Source organism: Rattus norvegicus, chromosome 1 (genome assembly GCF_021556685.1).
Source record: "Rattus norvegicus strain SHRSP/BbbUtx chromosome 1, alternate assembly SHRSP_T2T, whole genome shotgun sequence".
NCBI classification, from domain to species: domain Eukaryota; kingdom Metazoa; phylum Chordata; class Mammalia; order Rodentia; family Muridae; genus Rattus; species Rattus norvegicus.
In genome coordinates this window covers 249,840,168-249,865,521 of record NC_141534.1, presented here as the reverse complement: position 1 = coordinate 249,865,521, position 25,354 = coordinate 249,840,168, and the positions used below count along the sequence as shown (strand labels likewise).

Sequence of the window (25,354 nt, the reverse complement as noted above, 5' to 3'; positions counted from 1 at the left end):
TGCATGGATGTAACATATATTGGTTGTACAATATAGTCCAATCAAAGACAATTGTGCTACATGGTTTATTTTTCTTTTTGACTTTTTAATTTTATTTTCTTGGCTATTTTACATTTCAAATGTTATCCCCGTTCCCCACTCTTCCATACCCCTTACACCTCCCCAAGCATGGATGATGACCCTCCAACTCCCACCCTCTCACTCTCACCCAAACACACTGTCAATCCCCTACATTGGGGAGACATCCCAGGGCCAAAGGCTTTTCCTCCTATTGATGAAGGAAAATGGAATCCTCTGCTACCTGTGGGGCTATAGACATGGGTCCCTCCATATGTACACATTGGTCAGGAGATTAGTCCCTGGGAACTCTTGGTGTGGTCTTGTTAATTGATATTCTTGTTCTTTCTATGGGGTTGAAAACCCTTTCAGTTCCTTCAGTCTTTTCTCTAACTCCTCCATTGGGGTCCCAGTGCTCAGTACAATGGTTAGCTGCATCTTCATCTGTAATAAGTAGGACTCTGGCAGACCTTCTAAAAAGACATCCATATCGGGCTCCTGTCAGCCAGCAATTCTTGGCAACAGCAATAATGACTGGGTTTGGTGGCTGCATATGGAATGGATCCACAGGTGGGGCAGTCTCTGGATGACCTTTTCTTCACTCCATGCTCCACCCTTGTCCTTGTATTTCTTCCCTTGATAATTTGGTTCACCCTTATAGGTGTTTATATGTGGATTAAGTTGATAAATTTCTGTATATTGAGCCATCATTGCATCCCTGGAATGAAGCCTACTTGACTATGATGTCTGATTGTTTTGAAGTGTTCTTGGTTCTGTTTGCATGAATTTTATTCAGCATTTTTGCATATTCATAGGGGAAATTTTTCTGAAATTCTCTTTCTTTGTTGGGAATTTTTGGCTTAAGTTTAAACATAATTGTGACTTCCAAGAATCAATTGGATAGTGTTCTTTCTCTTTCTATTTTGTGGAATAGTTTGAAAAGTATTAGTATTAGGTTTCTTTGAAGGTCTGATTGAATTCTGCAATAACCCATCTGGTCCTGGGCTTTTATTGGTTGGGAGACTTTTAAAAACTCCTTCTATGTCTTTAGGGGACTCTAGATGGCCTATCTGATCCTGATTTAACTTTGGTTACTGGTTTCTGTCTAGAAAATTGTCTTTCATCCGTATTTTCCAGTTTTGATGAGTATAGAATTTTATAGTAGGAATACATTTTTTGAATTTCTTAAGTTTCTGATGTTATATCTTCCTTTCCATTTCTGATTTTGTTACCTTTGATACTCTTTCTGTGCCCTCTGGTTAGTCTGGCCAAGTGTTTATCCATCTTGTTGATTTTCGCCAAGAGCCAGCTCCTGCTTTTGTTGATTCTTTGAATTGTTCTTTTTGTTTCCACTTTGTTGATTTCAGCCCTGAGTTTTACTATTCCCTGCCTTCTACTCCTCTTAGGTGAATTTGCTTCCTTTTGTTTTAAAGTTTTCAAGTGTGCTATCAAGCTGTTAGTGTATGCTATTTCCAGTTTCGTTTTGGAGGTACTCGAAGCTATGAGTTTTCCACTTAGCACTGCTTTCATTGTATCCCATAAATTTGGGTATGCTGCGCCTTCATTTTTATTAAATTCTAAAAAGTCTGTTTTCTTTATTTCTTCTTGACCATTGAGTAAAGGGTTGTTCAGCTTCCATATAATTGTGTGCTTTTTGTTGTTTTGGTTGTTATTGATGACCAGCCTTATTCCATGGTGATCTGATAGGATGCACTGGATTAGTTCAACCTTCTTGTATCTGTTGAGGAATGTTTTGTGACCAATTATGTGGTAAGTTTTGGAGATGGCACCATGAGGTGCTGAGAAGAAGGGATATTATTTTGTTTTAGGATGAACTGTTTTATAGATATCTGTTAAATCCATTTGATTCAGAACATCTGTTAGTTTCACTGGGTCTCTGTTTAGTTTCTGTTACCATAGTCTGTCCATTGATGAGAATAGTGTGTTGAAGTCTCCCACTATTATTTTGTGAGGTGCAGTATATGCTTTGAGCTTTAGTAAAGTTTCTTTTATGAATGTGGGTGCCCTTGCATGTTAAGCATAGATATTCAACATTGAGAGTTTATCTTGCTAGATTTTTCTTCTGATAAGTATGAAGTGTCCTTACATGTCTTTTTGATAACTTTTATTTGAAATTTGATTTTATTTGATATGGTTACTCCAACTTGTTTCTTGGGACTATTTGCTTGGAAAACTTTTTCCCAGCCTTTTACTCTTAGGTAGTATCTGTCTTTGTCCCTAAGGTGCATTTCCTATATGTCACAATGTTGAGTCCTTTTTAGGTATCCTGTTTGTTAGCCTATGTATTTTATTATGGAATTGAGTCCATTGATGTTAAGAGATGTTAAAAAATAGTGATTGTTGTTTTCTGTTATTTTTGTTGTTAGAGATGGAATTATGTTTGTATGACTATCCTCTTTTGGATTTGTTGCAAGAAGATTATGTTCATGCTTTCTCTCGGGTGTAGTTTCCTTCCTTGTGTTGGAGTTTTCCATCTATTATCCTTTGTAGGGTGGATTTGTGGAAAGATATTGTGTAAATTTGGTTTAGTCATGTACTATCTTGGTTTCTCCATATATGGTAATTGAGAGTTTTGCTAAATATAGCAGCATGGGCTGGCATTTGTGTTCTTTTAGCGTCTGTATGACATCTGCCCAGGATCTTCTGGCTTTCATAATCTCTGGAGAGAAGTCTGGTGTAATTCTGATAGGTCTGCAGGTTGTATGTTACTTGACCATTTTCCCTTACTGTTTTTAATATTCTTTCTCTGTTTTGTGCATTTGGTGTTTTGACTATTATGTGACGAGAGGAATTTCTTTTCTGGTAAATTGTGTTTGGAGTAATGTAGGCTTCTTTTATGATCATGAGCATCTCTTTCTTTGGGTTAGGGAAGTTTTCTTTCATAATTTTGTTGAAGATATTTTCTAGCCTTTTAAGTTGGGAATCTTCATTCTCTTGTAGACCTATTATCCTTAGGTTTGGTCTGCTTATTTTGTCCTGGATTTCCTGGATGCTTTGGTTTAGGAGGTTTTTGCATTTTACATTTCTTTTTTTTTTCTTTTCTTTTTTCTTTTTTTCAGAGCTGGGGACCTAACCCAGGGCCTTGGGGTGGCTAGGCAAGCACTCTACCACTGAGCTAAATCCCCAACCCCTCATTTTGCATTTCTTTTGATGCCTGTGTCAATGTTTTTCTATCAATCTTCTACCTCTGAGGTTCTCTTTTACATTCTTTTGGTAATGCTTTCGTATCTGACTCCTGATCTCTTTCCTATGTTTTCTTTTTTTTTTTTTATTATTATTAACTTGAGTATTTCTTATACACATTTCGAGTGTTATTCCCTTTCCCGGTTTCCGGGCAAACATCCCCCTCCCCCATCCCCTTCCTTATGGGTGTTCCCCTCCCAACCCTCCCCCCATTGCCGCCCTCCCCCCATAGACTAGTTCACTGGGGGTTCAGTCTTAGCAGGACCCAGGGCTTCCCCTTCCACTGGTGCTCTTACTAGGATATTCATTGCTACTTATGGGGTCAGAGTCCAGGGTCAGTCCATGTATAGTCTTTAGGTAGTGGCTTAGTCCCTGGAAGCTCTGGTTGCTTGGCATTGTTGTACTTTTGGGGTCTCGAGCCCCTTCAAGCTCTTCCAGTTCTTTCTCTGATTCCTTCAACAGGGGACCTATTCTCAGTTCAGTGGTTTGCTGCTGGCATTCGCCTCTGTATTTGCTGTATTCTGGCTGTGTCACTCAGGAGCGATCTACATCCGGCTCCTGTCGGTCTGCACTTCTTTGCTTCATCCATCTTGTCTAATTGGGTGGCTGTATATGTATGGGCCACATGTGGGGCAGGCTCTGAATGGGTGTTCCTTCAGTCTCTGTTTTAACCTTTGCCTCTCCCTTCCCTGCCAAGGGTATTCTTTTTCCTCATTTAAAGAAGGAGTGAAGCATTCACATTTTGATCATCCGTCTTGAGTTTCGTTTGTTCTAGGGATCTAGGGTAATTCAAGCATTTGGGCTAATAGCCACTTATCAATGAGTGCATACCATGTATGTCTTTCTGTGATTGGGTTAGCTCACTCAGGATGATATTTCCAAGTTCCAACCATTTGCCTACGAATTTCATAAAATCGTTGTTTTTGATAGCTGAGTAATATTCCAATGTGTAGATGTACCACATTTTCTGTATCCATTCCTCTGTTGAAGGGCATCTGGGTTCTTTCCATTTTCTGGCTATTATAAATAAGGCTGCGATGAACATAGTGGAGCACGTGTCTCTTTTATATGTGGAGGCATCTTTTGGGTATATGCCCAAGAGAGGTATAGCTGGATCCTCAGGCAGCTCAATGTCCAATTTTCTGAGGAACCTCCAGACTGATTTCCAGAATGGTTTTACCAGTCTGCAATCCCACCAACAATGGAGGAGTGTTCCTCTTTCTCCACATCCTCGCCAGCATCTGCTGTCAACTGAGTTTTTGATCTTAGCCATTCTCACAGGTGTGAGGTGAAATCTCAGGGTTGTTTTGATTTGCATTTCCCTTATGACTAAAGATGTTGAACATTTCTTTAGGTGTTTCTCAGCCATTCGGCATTCCTCAGCTGTGAATTCTTTGTTTAGCTCTGAACCCCATTTTTTAATAGGGTTATTTGTTTCCCTGCGGTCTAACTTCTTGAGTTCTTTGTATATTTTGGATATAAGGCCTCTATCTGTTGTAGGATTGGTAAAGATCTTTTCCCAATCTGTTGGTTGCCGTTTTGTCCTAACCACAGTGTCCTTTGCCTTACAGAAGCTTTGCAGTTTTATGAGATCCCATTTGTCGATTCTTGATCTTAGAGCATAAGCCATTGGTGTTTTGTTCAGGAAATTTTTTCCAGTGCCCATGTGTTCCAGATGCTTCCCTAGTTTTTCTTCATAAGTTTGAGTGTGTCTGGTTTGATGTGGAGGTCCTTGATCCACTTGGACTTAAGCTTTGTATAGGGTGATAAGCATGGATCAATCTGCATTCTTCTACATGTTGCCCTCCAGTTGAACCAGCACCATTTGCTGAAAATGCTATCTTTTTTCCATTGGATGGTTTTGGCTCCTTTGTCAAAAATCAAGTGACCATAGGTGTGTGGGTTCATTTCTGGGTCTTCAATTCTATTCCATTGGTCTATCTGTCTGTCTCTGTACCAATACCATGCAGTTTTTATCACTATTACTCTGTAATACTGCTTGAGTTCAGGGATAGTGATTCCCCCTGAAGTCCTTTTATAGTTGAGGATAGCTTTAGCTATCCTGGTTTTCTGTTATTCCAGATGAATTTGCAAATTGTTCTGTCTAACTCTTTGAAGAATTGGATTGGTATTTTGATGGGGATTGCATTGAATCTGTAGATTGCTTTTGGTAAAATGGCCATTTTTACTATATTAATCCTGCCAATCCATGAGCATGGGAGATCTTTCCATCTTCTGAGGTCTTCTTCAATTTCTTTCCTCAGTGTCTTGAAGTTCTTATTGTACAGATCTTTTACTTGCTTGGTTAAAGTCACACCGAGGTACTTTATATTATTTGGGTCTATTATGAAGGGTGTCGTTTCCCTAATTTCTTTCTCGGCTTGTTTCTCTTTTGTATAGAGGAAGGCAACTGATTTATTTGAGTTAATTTTATACCCAGCCACTTTGCTGAAGTTGTTTATCACCTTTAGTAGTTCTCTGGTGGAACTTTTGGGATCACTTAAATATACTATCATGTCATCTGCAAATAGTGATATTTTGACCTCTTCTTTTCCGATCTATATCCCCTTGATCTCCTTTTGTTGTCTGATTGCTCTGGCTAGAACTTCAAGAACTATATTGAGTAAGTAGGGAGAGAGTGGGCAGCCTTGTCTAGTCCCGGATTTTAGTGGGATTGCTTCAAGTTTCTCTCCATTTAGTTTAATGTTAGCAACTGGTTTGCTGTATATGATTTTACTATGTTTAGGTATGGGCCTTGAATTCCTATTCTTTCCAGGACTTTTATCATGAAGGGGTGTTGAATTTTGTCAAATGCTTTCTCAGCATCTAATGAAATGATCATGTGGTTCTGTTCTTTCAGTTTGTTTCTATAATGGATCACGTTGATGGTTTTCCCTATATTAAACCATCCCTGCATGCCTGGGATGAAGCCTACTTGATCATGGTGGATGATTGTTTTGATGTGCTCTTGAATTCGGTTTGCCAGAATTTTATTGAGTATTTTTGCATCGATATTCATAAGGGAAATTGGTCTGAAGTTCTCTTTCTTTGTTGTGTCTTTGTGTGGTTGAGGTATAAGAGTAATTGTTGCTTCGTAGAAGGAATTTGGTAGGGCTCCATCTGTTTCAATTTTGTGGAATAGTTTGGATATTATTGGTATGAGGTCTTCTATGAAGGTTTGAGAGAATTCTGCACTAAACCCGTCTGGACCTGGGCTCTTTTTGGTTGGGAGACCTTTAATGACTGCTTCTATTTCCTTAGGAGTTATGGGGTTGTTTAACTGGTTTATCTGTTCCTGATTTAACTTCGATACCTGGTATCTGTCTAGGAAATTGTCCATTTCCTGAAGATTTTCAAATTTTGTTGAATATAGGTTTTTATAGTAAGATCTGATGATTTTTTGAATTTCCTCTGAATCTGTAGTTATGTCTCCCTTTTCATTTCTGATTTTGTTAATTTGGACGCACTCTCTGTGTCCTCTCGTTAGTCTGGCTAAGGGTTTATCTATCTTGTTGATTTTCTCAAAGAACCAACTTTTGGTTCTGTTGATTCTTTCTATGGTCCTTTTTGTTTCTACTTGGTTGATTTGAGCTCTGAGTTTGATTATTTCCTGCCTTCTACTCCTCCTGGGTGTATTTGCTTCTTTTTGTTCTAGAGCTTTTAGGTGTGCTGTCAAGCTGCTGACATATGCTCTTTCCTGTTTCTTTCTGCAGGCACTCAGCGCTATGAGTTTTCCTCTTAGCACAGCTTTCATTGTGTCCCATAAGTTTCGGTATGTTGTACCTTCATTTTCATTAAATTCTAAAAAGTTTTTAATTTCTTTCTTTATTTCTTCCTTGACCAGGTTATCATTGAGTAGAGCATTGTTAAGTTTCCACCTATATGTGGGCATTCTTCCCTTATTGTTATTGAAGACCAGTTTTAGGCCGTGGTGGTCCAATAGCACGCATGGGATTATTTCTATCTTTCTGTACCTGTTGAGGCCCGTTTTTTGACCAATTATATGGTCAATTTTGGAGAAAGTACCATGAGGAGCTGAGAAGAAGGTATATCCTTTTGCTTTAGGATAGAATGTTCTATAAATATCCGTTAAGTCCATTTGGCTCATGACTTCTCTTAGTCTGTCGACATCACTGTTTAATTTCTGTTTCCCTGATCTGTCCATTGATGAGAGTGGGGTGTTGAAATCTCCCACTATTATTGTGTGAGGTGCAATGTGTGTTTTGAGCTTTAGTAAGGTTTCTTTTACGTATGTAGGTGCCCTTGTATTTGGGGCATAGATATTTAGGATTGAGAGTTGATCTTGGTGGATTTTTCCTTTGATGAATATGAAGTGTCCTTCCTTATCTTTTTTGTTGACTTTTAGTTGGAAATTGATTTTATTTGATATTAGAATGGCTACTCCAACTTGCTTCTTCTGACCATTTGCTTGGAAAGTTGTTTTCCAGCCTTTCACGCTGAGGTAGTGTCTGTCTTTGTCTCTGAGGTGTGTTTCCTGTAGGCAGCAGAATGCAGGGTCCTCGTTGCGTATCCAGTTTGTTAATCTATGTCTTTTTATTGGGGAGTTGAGGCCATTGATATTGAGAGATATTAAGGAATAGTGATTATTGCTTCCCTTTATATTCATATTTGGATGTGAGGTTATGTTTGTGTGCTTTCATTCTCTTTGTTTTGTTGCCAAGACGATTAGTTTCTTGCTTCTTCTAGGGTATAGCTTGTCTCCTTATGTTGGGCTTTACCATTTATTATCCTTTGTAGTGCTGGATTTGTAGAAAGATATTGTGTAAATTTGGTTTTGTCATGGAATATCTTGGTTTCTCCATCAATGTTAATTGAGAGTTTTGCTGGATACAGTAACCTGGGCTGGCATTTGTGTTCTCTTAGGGTCTGTATGACATCAGTCCAGGATCTTCTGGCCTTCATAGCTTCTGGCGAGAAGTCTGGTGTGATTCTGATAGGTCTGCCTTTATATGTTACTTGACCTTTTTCCCTTACTGCTTTTAATATTCTTTCTTTATTTTGTGCGTTTGGTGTTTTGACAATTATGTGACGGGAGGTGTTTCTTTTCTCGTCCACTCTATTTGGAGTTCTGTAGGCTTCTTGTATGTCTATGGGTATCTCTTTTTTTAGGTTAGGGAAGTTTTCTTCTATGATTTTGTTGAAGATATTTACTGGTCCTTTGAGCTGGGAGTCTTCACTCTCTTCTATACCTATTATCCTTAGGTTTGATCTTCTCATTGAGTCCTGGATTACCTGTATGTTTTGGACCAGTAGCTTTTTCTGCTTTACATTATCTTTGACAGTTGAGTCAATGATTTCTATGGAATCTTCTGCTCCTGAGATTCTCTCTTCCATCTCTTGTATTCTGTTGGTGAAGCTTGTATCTACAGCTCCTTGTCTCTTCTTTTGGTTTTCTATATCCAGGGTTGTTTCCATGTGTTCTTTCTTGATTGCTTCTATTTCCATTTTTAATTCCTTCAACTGTTTGATTGTGTTTTCCTGTAATTCTTTCAGGGATTTTTGTGTCTCCTCTCTATGGGCTTCTACTTGTTTAATAATGTTTTCCTGTAATTCTTTCAGGGATTTTTGTGTCTCCTCTCTATGGGCTTCTACTTGTTTATTTATGTTTTCCTGGAATTCTTTCAGGGATTTTTGCCATTCTTTCAGGCATTTTTGTGACTCCTCTCTGTAGGCTTCTACTTGTTCTCTAAGGGAGTTCTTCATGTCTTTCTTGAAGTCCTCCAGCATCATGATCAAATATGATTTTGAAAATAGATCTTGCTTTTCTTGTGTGTTTGGATATTCCATGTTTGTTTTGATGGGAGAATTGGGCTCCGATGGTGCCATGTAGTCTTGGTTTCTGTTGCTTGGGTTCCTGCGCTTGCCTCTCGCCATCAGATTATCTCTAGTGTTACTTTGTTCTGCTATTTCTGACAGTGGCTAGACTGTCCTATAAGCCTGTGTGTCAGGAGTGCTGTAGACCTGTTTTCCTCTCTTTCAGTCAGTTATGGGGACAGAGTGTTCTTCTTTCGGGCGTGTAGTTTTTCCTCTCTACAGGTCTTCAGCTGTTCCTGTGGGCCTGTGTCTTGAGTTCACCAGGCAGCTTTCCTGCAGCAGAAAATTTGGTCTTACCTGTGGTCCTGAGGCTCAAGTTCACTCGTGGGGTGCTGCCCACGGGCTCTCTGCAGCGGCAGCAAGCAGGAAGAACTGTGCTGCCCCTTCCGGGCGCTTCAGTGCACCAGGGTTCCAGATGGTCTTTGGCTTTTTCCTCTGGCGTCCGAGATGTGTGTGCAGGGAGCAGTCTCTTCTGGTTTCCCAGGCTTGTCTGCCTCTCTGAAGGTTTAGCTCTCCCTCCCACGGGATTTGGGTGCAGAGAACTGTTTATCTGGTCTGTTTCTTTCAGGTTCTGGAGGTGTCTCAGGCAGGGGTCCTGCCGCTCCTGGGTCCTCCACCACGGGAGCCCAGAGGCCTTATACAGTTTCCTCTTGGGCCAGGGATGTGGGCAGGGGTGAGCAGAGTTGGTGGTCTCTTCCGCTCTGCAGCCTCAGGAGTGCCCACCTGACCAGGCGGTTGGGTCTCTCTCTCACCGGGTCTGGGAGCAGAGAGCTGCTGCGGGCCGGGATCCGCGGGTGTGGGACTTCCGGTAAACACAGAACGTGTCCGGTCCTAGAGAAATTCTGCTTCCGTGTGTCCCAAGCTCACCAGGCAGCTTTCTTGCAGCAGAAAATTTGGTCTTACCTGTGGTCCCGAGGCTCAGGTTCGCTCGTGGGGTGGTGCCCAGGGACTCTCTGCAGCGGCAGCAACCAGGAAGACCTGTGCCGCCCCTTCCGGGAGCTTCAGTGCACCAGGGTTCCAGATGGTCTTTGGCTTTTTCCTCTGGCGTCCGAGATGTGTGTGCAGGGAGCAGTCTCTTCTGGTTTCCCAGGCTTGTCTGCCTCTCTGAAGGTTTAGCTCTCCCTCCCACGTGATTTGGGTGCAGAGAACTGTTTATCCAGTCTGTTTCTTTCAGGTTCCTGCGGTGTCTCAGGCGGGGGCGTGCCGCTCCTGGGCCCTCCCCCACAGGAGCCCAGAGGCCTTATACAGTTTCCTCTTGGGCCAGGGATGTGGGCAGGGGTGAGCAGAGTTGGTGGTCTCTTCCGCTCTGCAGCCTCAGGAGTGCCCACCTGACCAGGCGTTTGGGTCCCTCTCTCACCGGGTCTGGGAGCAGAGAGCTGCTGCGGGCCAGGATCCCTATGTTTTCTATATTCAGGATTGTCTCCCTTTGTGATTTCTTTATTGTTTCTATTTCCATTTTTAGATTCTGGATGGTTTTTGTTCAGTTCCTTAACCTGTTTGGTTGTTTTCCTGTAACTCTTTAAGGGATTTTGTGTTTCATCTTTAAGGGTTTCTATTTGTTTACCTGTGTTTTCCTGTATTTCTTTTTTTTTTTTTTTTTGTTTCTTTTTTTTTTTTTTATTAACTTGAGTATTTCTTATATACATTTCAAGTGTTATTCCCTTTCCCGGTTTCCGGGCAAACATTCCCCTCCCCCCTCCCCTTCGTCATGGGTGTTCCCCTCTCAACCCTCCCCCCATTGCCGCCCTCCCCCCATAGACTAGTTCACTGGGGGTTCAGTCTTAGCAGGACCCAGGGCTTCCCTTTCCACTGGTGCTCTTACTAGGATATTCATTGCTACCTATGGGGTCAGAGTCCAGGGTCAGTCCATGTATAGTCTTTAGGTAGTGGCTTAGTACCTGGAAGCTCTGATTGCTTGGCATTGTTGTACTTTTGGGGTCTCGAGCCCCTTCAAGCTCTTCCAGTTCTTTCTCTGATTCCTTCAATAGGGGACCTATTCTCAGTTCAGTGGTTTGCTGCTGGCATTCGCCTCTGTATTTGCTGTATTCTGGCTGTGTCTCTCAGGAGAGATCTACATCCGGCTCCTGTCGGTCTGCACTTCTTTGCTTCATCCATCTTGTCTAATTGGGTGGCTGTATATGTATGGGCCACATGTGGGGCAGGCTCTGAATGGGTGTTCCTTCAGTCTCTGTTTTAATCTTTGCCTCTCCCTTCCCTGCCAAGGGTATTCTTTTTCCTCATTTAAAGAAGGAGTGAAGCATTCACATTTTGATCATCCGTTTTGAGTTTCGTTTGTTCTAGGGATCTAGGGTAATTCAAGCATTTGGGCTAATAGCCACTTATCAATGAGTGCATACCATGTATGTCTTTCTCTGATTGGGTTAGCTCACTCAGGATGATATTTTCCAGTTCCAACCATTTGCCTACGAATTTCATAAACTCGTTGTTTTTGATAGCTGAGTAATATTCCATTGTGTAGATGTACCACATTTTCTGTATCCATTCCTCTGTTGAGGGGCATCTGGGTTCTTTCCAGTTTCTGGCTATTATAAATAAGGCTGCGATGAACATAGTGGAGCACGTGTCTCTTTTATATGTTGAGGCATCTTTTGGGTATATGCCCAAGAGAGGTATAGCTGGATCCTCAGGCAGTTCAATGTCCAATTTTCTGAGGACCCTCCAGAATGATTTCCAGAATGGTTTTACCAGTCTGCAATCCCACCAACAATGGAGGAGTGTTCCTCTTTCTCCACATCCTCGCCAGCATCTGCTGTCACCTGAGTTTTTGATCTTAGCCATTCTCACAGGTGTGAGGTGAAATCTCAGGGTTGTTTTGATTTGCATTTCCCTTATGACTAAAAATGTTGAACATTTCTTTAGGTGTTTCTCGGCCATTCGGCATTCCTCAGCTGTGAATTCTTTGTTTAGCTCTGAACCCCATTTTTTAATAGGGTTATTTGTTTCCCTACGGTCTAACTTCTTGAGTTCTTTGTATATTTTGGATATAAGGCCTCTGTCTGTTGTAGGATTGGTAAAGATCTTTTCCCAATCTGTTGGTTGCCGTTTTGTCCTAACCACAGTGTCCTTTGCCTTACAGAAGCTTTGCAGTTTTATGAGATCCCATTTGTCGATTCTTGATCTTAGAGCATAAGCCATTGGTGTTTTGTTCAGGAAATTTTTTCCAGTGCCCATGTGTTCCAGATGCTTCCCTAGTTTTTCTTCTATTACTTTGAGTGTGTCTGGTTTGATGTGGAGGTCCTTGATCCACTTGGACTTAAGCTTTGTACAGGGTGATAAGCATGGATCGATCTGCATTCTTCTACATGTTGACCTCCAGTTGAACCAGCACCATTTGCTGAAAATGCTATCTTTTTTCCATTGGATGGTTTTGGCTCCTTTGTCAAAAATCAAGTGACCATAGGTGTGTGGGTTCATTTCTGGGTCTTCAATTTTATTCCATTGGTCTATCTGTCTGTCTCTGTACCAATACCATGCAGTTTTTATCACTATTGCTCTGTAATACTGCTTCAGTTCAGGGATAGTGATTCCCCCTGAAGTCCTTTTATTGTTGAGGATAGCTTTAGCTATCCTGGGTTTTTTGTTATTCCAGATGAATTTGCAAATTGTTCTGTCTAACTCTTTGAAGAATTGGATTGGTATTTTGATGGGGATTGCATTGAATCTGTAGATTGCTTTTGGTAAAATGGCCATTTTTACTATATTAATCCTGCCAATCCATGAGCATGGGAGATCTTTCCATCTTCTGAGGTCTTCTTCAATTTCTTTCCTCAGTGTCTTGAAGTTCTTATTGTACAGATCTTTTACTTGCTTGGTTAAAGTCACACCGAGGTACTTTATATTATTTGGGTCTATTATGAAGGGTGTCGTTTCCCTAATTTCTTTCTCGGCTTGTTTCTCTTTTGTATAGAGGAAGGCAACTGATTTATTTGAGTTAATTTTATACCCAGCCACTTTGCTGAAGTTGTTTATCAGCTTTAGTAGTTCTCTGGTGGAACTTTTGGGATCACTTAAATATACTATCATGTCATCTGCAAATAGTGATATTTTGACCTCTTCTTTTCCGATCTGTATCCCCTTGATCTCCTTTTGTTGTCTGATTGCTCTGGCTAGAACTTCAAGAACTATATTGAATAAGTAGGGAGAGAGTGGGCAGCCTTGTCTAGTCCCTGATTTTAGTGGGATTGCTTCAAGTTTCTCTCCATTTAGTTTAATGTTAGCAACTGGTTTGCTGTATATGGCTTTTACTATGTTTAGATATGGGCCTTGAATTCCTATTCTTTCCAGGACTTTTATCATGAAGGGGTGTTGAATTTTGTCAAATGCTTTCTCAGCATCTAATGAAATGATCATGTGGTTCTGTTCTTTCAGTTTGTTTATATAATGGATCACGTTGATGGTTTGCCGTATATTAAACCATCCCTGCATGCCTGGGATGAAGCCTACTTGATCATGGTGGATGATTGTTTTGATGTGCTCTTGAATTCGGTTTGCCAGAATTTTATTGAGTATTTTTGCGTCGATATTCATAAGGGAATTTGGTCTGAAGTTCTCTTTCTTTGTTGTGTCTTTGTGTGGTTGAGGTATAAGAGTAATTGTTGCTTCGTAGAAGGAATTCGGTAGGGCTCCATCTGTTTCAATTTTGTGGAATAGTTTGGATAATATTGGTATGAGGTCTTCTATGAAGGTTTGGTAGAATTCTGCACTAAACCCGTCTGGACCTGGGCTCTTTTTGGTTGGGAGAACTTTAATGACTGCTTCTATTTCCTTAGGAGTTATGGGGTTGTTTAACTGGTTTATCTGTTCCTGATTTAACTTCGATACCTGGTATCTGTCTAGGAAATTGTCCATTTCCTGAAGATTTTCAAATTTTGTTGAATATAGGTTTTTATAGTAAGATCTGATGATTTTTTGAATTTTCTCTGAATCTGTAGTTATGTCTCCCTTTTCATTTCTGATTTTGTTAATTTGGACGCACTCTCTGTGTCCTCTCGTTAGTCTGGCTAAGGGTTTATCTATCTTGTTGATTTTCTCAAAGAACCAACTTTTGGTTCTGTTGATTCTTTCTATGGTCCTTTTTGTTTCTACTTGGTTGATTTCAGCTCTGAGTTTGATTATTTCCTGCCTTCTACTCCTCCTGGGTGTATTTGCTTCTTTTTGTTCTAGAGCTTTTAGGTGTGCTGTCAAGCTGCTGACATATGCTCTTTCCTGTTTCTTTCTGCAGGCACTCAGCGCTATGAGTTTTCCTCTTAGCACAGCTTTCATTGTGTCCCATAAGTTTGAGTATGTTGTATCTTCATTTTCATTAAATTCTAAAAAGTTTTTAATTTCTTTCTTTATTTCTTCCTTGACCAGGTTATCATTGAGTAGAGCATTGTTCAATTTCCACGTATATGTGGGCATTCTTCCCTTATTGTTATTGAAGACCAGTTTTAGGCCGTGGTGGTCCGATAGCACGCATGGGATTATTTCTATCTTTCTGTACCTGTTGAGGCCCGTTTTTTGACCAATTATATGGTCAATTTTGGAGAAAGTACCATGAGGATCTGAGAAGAAGGTATATCCTGTTGCTTTAGGATAGAAAGTTCTATAAATATCCGTTAAGTCCATTTGGCTCATGACTTCTCTTAGTCTGTCGACATCACTGTTTAATTTCTGTTTCCCTGATCTGTCCATTGATGAGAGTGGGGTGTTGAAATCTCCCACTATTATTGTGTGAGGTGCAATGTGTGTTTTGAGCTTTAGTAAGGTTTCTTTTACGTATGTAGGTGCCCTTGTATTTGGGGCATAGATATTTAGGATTGAGAGTTCATCTTGGTGGATTTTTCCTTTGATGAATATGAAGTGTCCTTCCTTATCTTTTTTGTTGACTTTTAGTTGGAAATTGATTTTATTTGATATTAGAATGGCTACTCCAACTTGCTTCTTCTGACCATTTGCTTGGAAAGTTGTTTTCCAGCCTTTCACTCTGAGGTAGTGTCTGTCTTTGTCTCTGAGGTGTGTTTCCTGTAGGCAGCAGAATGCAGGGTCCTCGTTGCGTATCCAGTTTGTTAATCTATGTCTTTTTATTGGGGAGTTGAGGCCATTGATATTGAGAGATATTAAGGAATAGTGATTATTGTTTCCCTTTATATTCATATTTGGATGTGAGGTTATGTTTGTGTGCTTTCATTCTCTTTGTTTTGTTGCCAAGACGATTAGTTTCTTGCTTCTTCTAGGGTATAGCTTGCCTCCTTATGTTGGGCTTTACCATTTATTATCCTTTGTAGTGCTGGATTTGTAGAAAGATATTGTGTAAATTTGGTTTTGTCATGGAATATCTTGGTTTCTCCATCAATGTTAATTGAGAGTTTTGCTGGATACAGTAACCTGGGCTGGCATTTGTGTTCTCTTAGGGTCTGTATAACATCAGTCCAGGATCTTCTGGCCTTCATAGTTTCTGGCGAGAAGTCTGGTGTGATTCTGATAGGTCTCCCTTTATATGTTACTTGACCTTTTTCCCTTCCTGCTTTTAATATTCTTTCTTTATTTTGTGCGTTTGGTGTTTTGACAATTATGTGACGGGAGGTGTTTCTTTTCTGGTCCAATCTATTTGGAGTTCTGTAGGCTTCTTGTATGTCTATGGGTATCTCTTTTTTTAGGTTAGGGAAGTTTCTTCTATGATTTTGTTGAAGATATTTACTGGTCCTTTGAGCTGGGAGTCTTCACTCTCTTCTATACCTATTATCCTTAGGTTTGATCTTCTCATTGAGTCCTGGATTTCCTGTATGTTTTGGACCAGTAGCTTTTTCCGCTTTACATTATCTTTGACAGTTGAGTCAATGATTTCTATGGAATCTTCTGCTCCTGAGATTCTCTCTTCCATCTCTTGTATTCTGTTGGTGAAGCTTGTATCTACAGCTCCTTGTCTCTTCTTTTGGTTTTCTATATCCAGGGTTGTTTCCATGTGTTCTTTCTTGATTGCTTCTATTTCCATTTTTAATTCCTTCAACTGTTTGTTTGTGTTTTCCTGGAATTCTTTCAGGGATTTTTGCGATTCCTCTCTGTAGGCTTCTACTTGTTTATTAATGTTTTCCTGTGCTTCCCTAAGTGTGTTCATGTCTTTCTTGAAGTCCTCCAGCATCATGATCAAATATGATTTTGAAACTAGATCTTGCTTTTCTGGTGTGTTTGGATATTCCGTGTTTGCTTTGGTGGGAGAATTGGGCTCCGATGATGCCATGTAGTCTTGGTTTCTGTTGCTTGGGTTCCTGCGCTTGCCTCTCGCCATCAGATTATCTCTATTGTTTCTTTGTTCTTCTATTTCTGACAGTGGCTAGACTGTCCTATAAGCCTGTGTGTCAGGAGTGCTGTAGACCTGTTTTCCTCTCTTTCAGTCAGTTATGGGGACAGAGTGTTCTGCTTTCGGGCGTGTAGTTTTTCCTCTCTACAGGTCTTCAGCTGTTCCTGTGGGCCTGTGTCTTGAGTTCACCAGGCAGCTTTCTTGCAGCAGAAAATTTGGTCTTACCTGTGGTCCTGAGGCTCAAGTTCGCTCATGGGGTGCTGCCCACGGGCTCTCTGCAGCGGCAGCAACCAGGAAGACCTGTGCCGCCCCTTCCGGGAGCTTCAGTGCACCAGGGTTCCAGATGGTCTTTGGCTTTTTCCTCTGGCGTCCGAGATGTGTGTGCAGGGAGCAGTCTCTTCTGGTTTCCCAGGCTTGTCTGCCTCTCTGAAGGTTTAGCTCTCCCTCCCACGGGATTTGGGTGCAGAGAACTGTTTATCCGGTCTGTTTCTTTCAGGTTCCGGCGGTGTCTCAGGCGCAGGAGTCCTGCCGCTCCTGGGCCCTCCCCCACGGGAGCCCAGAGGCCTTATACAGTTTCCTCTTGGGCCAGGGATGTGGGCAGGGGTGAGCAGTGTTGGTGGTCTCTTCTGCTCTGCAGCCTCAGGAGTGCCCACCTGACCAGGTGGTTGGGTCTCTCTCTCACCGGGTCTGGGAGCAGAGAGCTGCTGCGGGCCGGGATCCGCGGGTGTGGGACTTCCGCTAAACACAGAACGTGCCCGGTCCTAGAGAAATTCTGCTTCCGTGTGTCCCAAGCTCACCAGGCAGCTTTCGTGCAGCAGAAATTTTGGTCTTACCTGTGGTCCCGAGGCTCAGGTTCGCTCGTGGGGTGCTGCCCAGGGGCTCTCTGTAGCGGCAGCAACCAGGAAGACCTGTGCCGCCCCTTCCGGGAGCTTCAGTGCACCAGGGTTCCAGATGGTCTTTGGCTTTTTCCTCTGGCGTCCGAGATGTGTGTGCAGGGAGCAGTCTCTTCTGGTTTCCCAGGCTTGTCTGCCTCTCTGAAGGTTTAGCTCTCCCTCCCACGGGATTTGGGTGCAGAGAACTGTTTATCCGGTCTGTTTCTTTCAGGTTCCGGCGGTGTCTCAGGCGCAGGGGTCCTGCCGCTCCTGGGCCCTCCCCCACGGGAGCCCAGAGGCCTTATACAGTTTCCTCTTGGGCCAGGGATGTGGGCAGGGGTGAACAGTGTTGGTGGTCTCTTCCGCTCTGCAGCCTCAGGAGTGCCCACCTGACCAGGCGGTTGGGTCTCTCTCTCACCGGGTCTGGGAGCGGAGAGCTGCTGCGGGCCGGGATCCGCGGGTGTCCTGTATTTCTTTATATACAGGAGTTATTTATATCCTTCTTAAAGTTCTCTACCATCATTCTGATGTATTTGTATTTTTAAATCCAAATCATACTTTTCTGGTACATTGGGGTATCCAATATTTACTGTGGTAGGAGAACTGGGTTCTGATGATGCCAACTAGCCTTGGTTGTTGTTGCTTAGTTTCTTGTGCCTGCCTCTTGCCATCTGGACATCTCTCACGTTTGTTCATCTTGCTGTCTCTGACTGGAGCTTGTCCCTTCTGTGAGCCTGTGAGCCTCTGAGTCTGTGATACTGGGAATGAGAGTTCTTCTGGGAGTCCAGCTCTCTCCAGGCAGGTTTTGGGTCCATATGGCTGTAGGACAGCCTTAGCTCTGGGCACAGATTGAGACTGGATGGATCCTGTTGCAGTCTGCCCTGTTGCTCCCATGTCCCATGTGCTGAGGGTGGGTCTCTCCTTGGACAGTCAGTGGAGCGAAAGTGGGGTCCCACCTGTGAGCTCAAGAGTGAGAGCACTTGTGGTAGACCAGCTATTTGCAGGCATGTTTTGGATCCAAAAGACTATGGGACAGCCTTAGCTCTTAGTGCAGATGGCAACTGAATGGTGGTTTCTTTTCTATACAAATGTGATGCTGTGATTACATGCAGCATGTTTTCTAGTGAGGTTAATATTTATACTAATGGAAATTATCATCCTTAAATAGTCAGAAAATAAGCTCACAACATAGATTCATATAATCATTTTGCTATTTGAAAACAAAGCACTTGGGAAAATTGACATGAAATGATGGCTTAGACCCTTTAAAACAGACACAATCCCACCATAAAACAAGTATCACAGATATAAAAGCTCTCCTATTTTTCTCTACATATCATGATTTCCATATGAAGGCGGAGGCATAATATAGAATGAAAGTTCTAGCAAGCCTCAAAATTCCTTGAAAACCTCACAAAATATAGAAGTCAAAGATGAGGGACACCCACCATTGGTTTTTCTCAACTCATCTACAAGACAGCGAGCCTCCTCTTGAACTCGGTCTTCAATGCTTCTCTTCCCCATCCCAAAGTTTCGCAGAGTCATGAGTGAGAAGCGTCTCATCTCTTTCCAGGTCCTCCCACTACTGAAAACAACCCCTACAAGGAAGAGCAGAAATGAGAAGCGAATTCCCAGATAAGGAAGAGGGCTGATGGGTGGCTGCCACACAGAAACCCAAGTTGGGATTGAATAATTTTCAAGTCTGCCTTCCATCCTCACATCCCCTATGACCACAGTTCAACACATAGGTGCATGAGAACAGTTGGATTCATAGATACTTAGGCACATGGGCATATTGGTTCATGGACATTTACCACAGTTTTTGTTAAACTTCTCAGCCACTGGAAAGATTCCTCTTCCAGCAAATTCCTCCCCATGATCAATCAAGGCTTCTTTCACAGCTTCATATCCATGTAACACCACAGCAGGCTTCCTGCCAAAGTACAGGGTGAACACAGGGCCATAGACTTTTGAAAACTGAAAAACAAAAAAGAGATGAAAACGTAGTAAAAAGTTGTCAGTAGGTGGAAGGCCATACCTGGCAGAAGATAAGGTAGACTGTCCATAGACCTTTCCCTCTTTGTTTCTTACCATAAACACAATTCTTAAGGTAACCCCTAGTATATCAACAGAATACAAGCTGCAGCTCCTCTTCCCACTGTTTATGACTCCTATGGATTTCACAGATCACCCCACCCTTGACATCCATCACCACCTCTCTGCTGTATCTCAGACCCAAACTCAAGATTGATACACCCTGTTCAAGCACAGGAGATGCTGAGCAGAAGTCAGGTAGGCTTCCCTACACTCCATTTTCCAGAAACAATAATCTGGGTCTTGCCTACCACAATAGGAGGGAGCACCTTTGGGACAAGCCAGAGATTTAGAATGAGAGAAACTCCTCAGAGGATCACCTCCTGTAGCCAGGCAGGAACCCCAGTGGAGGGATAAGGACACCAACCCACCCACAAAATCTTTTACCTGAAATTTGCCCTACCTATGAGAAGTACAGGAACAAAGATAGAGTAGAGACAGAGTGAATGGCCAACCAATGACTGTCCTAAATTGAGACTCATTCCATGGGAAAGAAACACTCTCTGACATTATTACTGATACTATGCTATTCTTGCAGACAGGAGCCTAGCATGACTGCCCTCTGAGAGGCTCCACCCATCAGATGACTGAAACAGAGTAATCTTGGCTGTGCAAAGACCCACAGCCAAGCATTAGACAGAACTCAGGGAGTCTTGTGGAAGAATTGGCTTAAGGATTGAGGGACCTGGAGGGGATATGACCTGCCCAAGAGGACCAACAGTGTCAACTGGCCTGGACCCTTGGGGGTTTCCAAAAACTAAACCATTAACTAAATAGCATACACGGGCTGCACCTAATTCTCCACACATATGTAGCAGATATGCAGCTCAGTCTTCATTCAGGTCCCCAATCACTGAAGCAGGGGCTGTCCCTTAGTCTGTTCCATGCCTGTAGATTCTGTTCACTTAACTGGGTCTCCTTGTCTGGCCTCAGTGGGAAAGGACTGACTAGTCCTGCAGTGAACTGAACCAGGGTGGAGTGATACAGGGGTCTTGCCTTTCTCAGAGAGGGAGAGGGAGGAAAAACAGTTGCGTGAGGAGTTACTGAGAGAGGTGGAGGCTGTTATAGTGATGTAAAGTGAATAAATACATCAATTGATTTAATAAAAAAAGTAAAAATAAACAAAATGAACCAAATATATTTATGTATTTATAGAACATTCTACCCCAAAACAAAATAATATACCTCTTTCTCATTGCCTCATGAAACTTTCTCAAAACATGGCTACATACTCTTCCACAAATTAAGTTTTAATAGATAGAAGAAAATTGAAATAACCCCCTGCATCTTATCAGACCACCACACATTAAACCAGAAAGCTTACAAACTCATAAAGACACAATTCTCTACTGAATGAAAATGGTTCATACGAAAATAAAGAAAGAAATTAAATACTTTTTAGAATTCAATGAAAATATATACAAACTTATGGGACATGCTGAAAGCAGTACTAAGAGGGAAGTTCATAGCACTGAGTGCTTACATTAAAAAAAATGAAGAAATTTCATACTAACAGTTTATCAGCACACCAGAAAGGTCTAAAACAAAATGAAGTAAGTGCATGCAAGGAAAGTAGACAGAAGAAATAATCAACCTGATGGTAAAAATCAATAAAACAGAAACAAAGAAAACACTAAAAATGGATGAAGATAGAAAATATCATCCTGAGTGAGGTGACCCAGTCTCAAAAGAACACACATGGTATGCGCTCACTGATAAGTGGATATTAGCCCAAAAGTTTGGAATACCCAAGATATAATTCACATACCATATGAAGCTCAAGAAGAAGGAAGACCAAATGTGGATGCTTCAGTCCTTCTTAGAAGGGGGACAAAATACTCATGGGAAGTAGAGGGTGGGAGGGACTTCGGAGGAAGAGAGGAGGGAGAAGGGAAAGGGGAGCAGGATCAGGTATGAGAGAAAATTGGGATTCTATACAGAGAAGTAGGAATTTGAACAGAGGTGTGTCAGAATGGGGAATGGGGACTAGAGGTTGCCACCAGCAAGGCCCATATGCCAAGAAAGCAAGAGGCTCCAAGGGCCCAACAGGGATGAGATGAGTTGAAACACCCAACAAAGGGGAGAGAGAACCTGTAGAGACCATATCCACAAGTTAGGTCCCTTTGGGGGATGGGGTCACCCACCCTTCTCAAATTTTTAACCCAGAATTTCTCCTGTCTAAAGGAAATACAGGGACAAAAAGTGGAGCAGAGACTGAAGAAAAGGCCATCCAGAGATTGCCCTACCTGGGGATTTATACCATATGCAACCATCAAATCTAGTCACTATTGTTGGTGCCAAGAAGTGCTTGCTGACAGGAGCCTGATATGGACATCTTCTGAGAGGTTCTGTCAGAGACTTACCTATACAGATGATGATGCTTACAACTAACCATCAGACTGAGCAGGGGGACCCCAATGGAGGAGATAGAGAAAAAACTGAAAGAGCTGAAGGGGTTTGTAACAACATAGGAAGAACAACAACATCAACCAACCTGGCACTCCAGAGCTCCCAGGGACTAAACCACCAACCAAAGAGTATACATGAAGGAACCCATGGCTCCAACTGCATGTATAGCAAAGGATGTCATTGTTTGGCATCAAAGGAGAAGAAGCCTCTGGTCCTGTGAAGTCTTGTTTCCCCAGTGCAGGAGAATGCCAGGGCAGTGAGGTGGAAGTGGGTGAGTGGGAAGGGGTAGCATCCTCATAAAAGCAGGGGGAGGTGGGAGGGGTATGGAAAAGTGAGGAAAGGGGATAACATTTGAATGTAAATACATAAAATATCCAATAAAGATGCAAAAAATTCAATGAAACAAAAGAGTTGATTCTTTGAGAAAATGAACAAGACATACAAATACTTATTTAAATTAACTAAAAGGCAGTGAAAGAACATACAAAGTAATGAACTTAGAAACAAAATGTTGGACAAAACAACAGAAGAGATGCAGAAAATCACTAGGTCTTGCTTCAAAATCCTATACTCTACCAAATTAAAATCTAAAAGAGATTTACTTTTTTCTCAATTGGTACAATTTATCAACATTAATTCAATATCAGACAAACAATTTAAAAAGACCTATAATCTCTGGTGAAATATAAGCAGTCATTTAAAGTTTCCCAGCCCGCATCCTCCCAAAAAACATGTCTATGGCCAGACAGTCAATCAAAAATACATTGAAAAGGTCATCCACCATGTTCAAGGAGGCTTCATCCCAGAGATGCAGGGATGATTCAACATATGAATAAGCAACATATTATAATTAAACTGAAAGAAGAAAAACACAATTGTCTCATTAAACGCAAAAAGGGGGCACTGGCTAAATGCAACACCCCTGATTTTTAAAAAAAGGAACTAGAGAAATTAAGGATAAAACACAATTTCCAGCAAGCCTATAGCCAACATTAAATTAAATGAAGAGAAATTCAAAGCATTTCCTCTAAACTCGGGAAACAATTTGCCCCCTGTCTCCAGTCTATACAATATAGTATTCAAAGTTTTAGCTAGAACATTAACACAACTAAAGCAGATCAATTAGAAACGACATCACAGTATTATCATTTGCAGATGCTATGGTAGTATTTCATGGGTCATTTTAAAAATACTAGGGAACTTTTACAGCTGATACACACTTTCAACAAAGTGACTGGATACAAGATAAATTCAAATAATGGCAACACAACAAAAACAGTAGCTTCTTTCCATACAATTGCCAAATATACTAAAGGAAAATTAGAGAAGCAATACATTCCACAATAGACTCAAATAACACAAAGTATCTCGGAGTGAGTAATAGCTAACCAAGCAAGTGAAAGACTTGTATAATTAATAACTTCAAGTCTTTGATGAAAGAAGTTGAAGGGGATATCAGAGAATGGAAAGACCTAACATGCCTATGAGTTGCTAAATTTAACTTAGTTAAAATAGCCATACTACCAAAAGCAATCTACGCATTCAATGCAATCTCCTTCAAAATTTCAACACAATTATTCTCGGACTTTAAAAGGAAAATTATCAATTTCATATGGAAAAACAAAAACTCCAGTATAACTACAACAATCCTGTAGAACTTCTAGTCGTATCAGCATCCCTGATTTTAAGCTCTACTACAGAGCTATAGTAATAAAATGGCATGGTATTGGAATAAAAACAGACAGGTATATCAATGGAATTGAATTAAAGACCCAAACATGAATCCACAGGCCTATGGACACCTGATTTTTTTTTTTATTTTTAGAGAAGACAGAAATAAGCAATGAAACAAAGAAAGCATCTTCAACAAATATTGCTGGTCTAACTGTGTGTCTGAATACAGAAAGATGCAAATTAATCTATACTTATTACAATACATGAAACCCAAGTCCAAGAAGATAAAAGACCTCAACATAAAACCAGATATACTAGACACCTCCTGGAACTGAAGGGACCGGATCAACAGTTCTCTGCACCCATATCCCGTGGGAGGGAGACCGAAACATTCAGAGGGGCAGACATGCCTGGGAAGCCAGAAGAGACTACACTCTGCCCACATTTCTGACTCCAGAGGAAAAAACCTAACACCATCTGGGATCCCAGAAAAGGCGGTGCAGGCCCTCCTGGTTGCCACCCCCATGGAGAGCTCAAAAGCAACCCCCCACGACCAAACTTCAGCCATGGGACCACAGGTAAGACCAACTTTTCTACTCAAAGCCACCTGCCTGGTGGTCTCAAGACACACAGAGGCAAAATTACTCTGAGACCGGACACTTCTGGTTTTTAACTGGAGCCCCAACCTCACTGATCCCTGCCAGAGGCTCACTGCTCCCAAACCCCTTGGGAGAGAGAGCTCACCTCCCGGACAGGTGAGCACTCCTGAGACTGCACAGCTGGAGAGACCACCAATACTGCCCACCCCTGCCCACATCCCTGCCCCAAGAGGAAACTGTATACAGCCTCTGGGAACCAGAAGATAGGTGCAATGGAGCTGCAGGTCCCCTGTGCTCCAGACACCTCCTGGACCTGAAGGGACAGGATGAACTGTTCTTTGCACACAAATCCCGTGGAAGGGAGAGCTAAACCTTCAGAGGGATAGACCCACCTGGGAAGACAAAAGAGACTACACTCTGCCCACATTTCTAACTCCAGAGGAAAATACCTAACACCATCTGGGACCCAGGGGCACAGGGGCTCCCAGAAAAGGTGGTGCTGGCCCTGCTGGTTGCCACCCTCACAGAGAGCTCAAAAGCAGCCCCCAACAAGCAACTTCAGCCTCGGGACCACAGGTAAGACCAACTTTTCTGCTCCAAGCGACCTGCTTGGTGGACTCAGGACACAGGCCCACAGGAACAACTGAAGACCAGTAGACAGGAAAGACTACATGCCCGAAAGCAGAACGCTCTGTTTCCATAACTGGCTGAAAGAAAACAGGAAAACAGGTCCACAACACTCGTGACACACAGGCCTATAGGACGGTCTACTCATTGTCAGAAATAGCAGGAAAAAGTAACACTAGAGACAACCTGATAGCGAGAGGCAAACGTAGGAACCCAAGCAACAGAAACCAAGATTACATGGCATCATCGGAGCCCAATTCTCCCACCAAAGTGAACACTGAATATCCAAACACACAGAAAAGCAAGATCTAGATTTAAAATCATATTTGATCATGATGCTGGAGGACTTCAAGAAAGATATGAAGAATTCCCTTAGAGAAACGCAGGAAAACATAAATAAAAAAGTAGAAACCTATAGAGAAGAATCACAAAAATCGCTGAAAGAATTCCAGGAAAACACAAACAAACAGTTGAAGGAATTAAAAATGGAAAAAGAAGCAATAATGAAAGAAAACAGGGAAACAAACTTGGATGTTGAAAACCAAAGGAAGAGACAAGTAACCGTAGATACAAGCATCACCAACAGAATACAAGAAAAAGAAGAGAGAATCTCAGGAGCAGAAGATTCCATAGAAATCATCAAAACAACTGTCAAACATAATGTAAAACGGAAAAAGCTACAG

General features: G+C 41.8%; 1 protein-coding gene across 2 annotated transcripts in view; it reads right to left on the bottom strand.

Annotated features, from left to right (window-relative positions):
• Positions 1-25,354, bottom strand: part of Cyp2c66 (cytochrome P450, family 2, subfamily c, polypeptide 66) — a 94,794-nt gene that overhangs the window by 61,200 nt on the left and 8,240 nt on the right. For both annotated transcript variants that reach the window (XM_087609343.1, XM_087609339.1), the window contains exons 2-3: positions 19,083-19,245; positions 18,717-18,866 (exon numbers count right to left, since the gene is read on the bottom strand). In XM_087609343.1, coding sequence (XP_087465469.1) covers positions 18,717-18,866; positions 19,083-19,245 — 313 coding nt within the window. The remainder of the gene's footprint in view (positions 1-18,716; positions 18,867-19,082; positions 19,246-25,354) is intronic.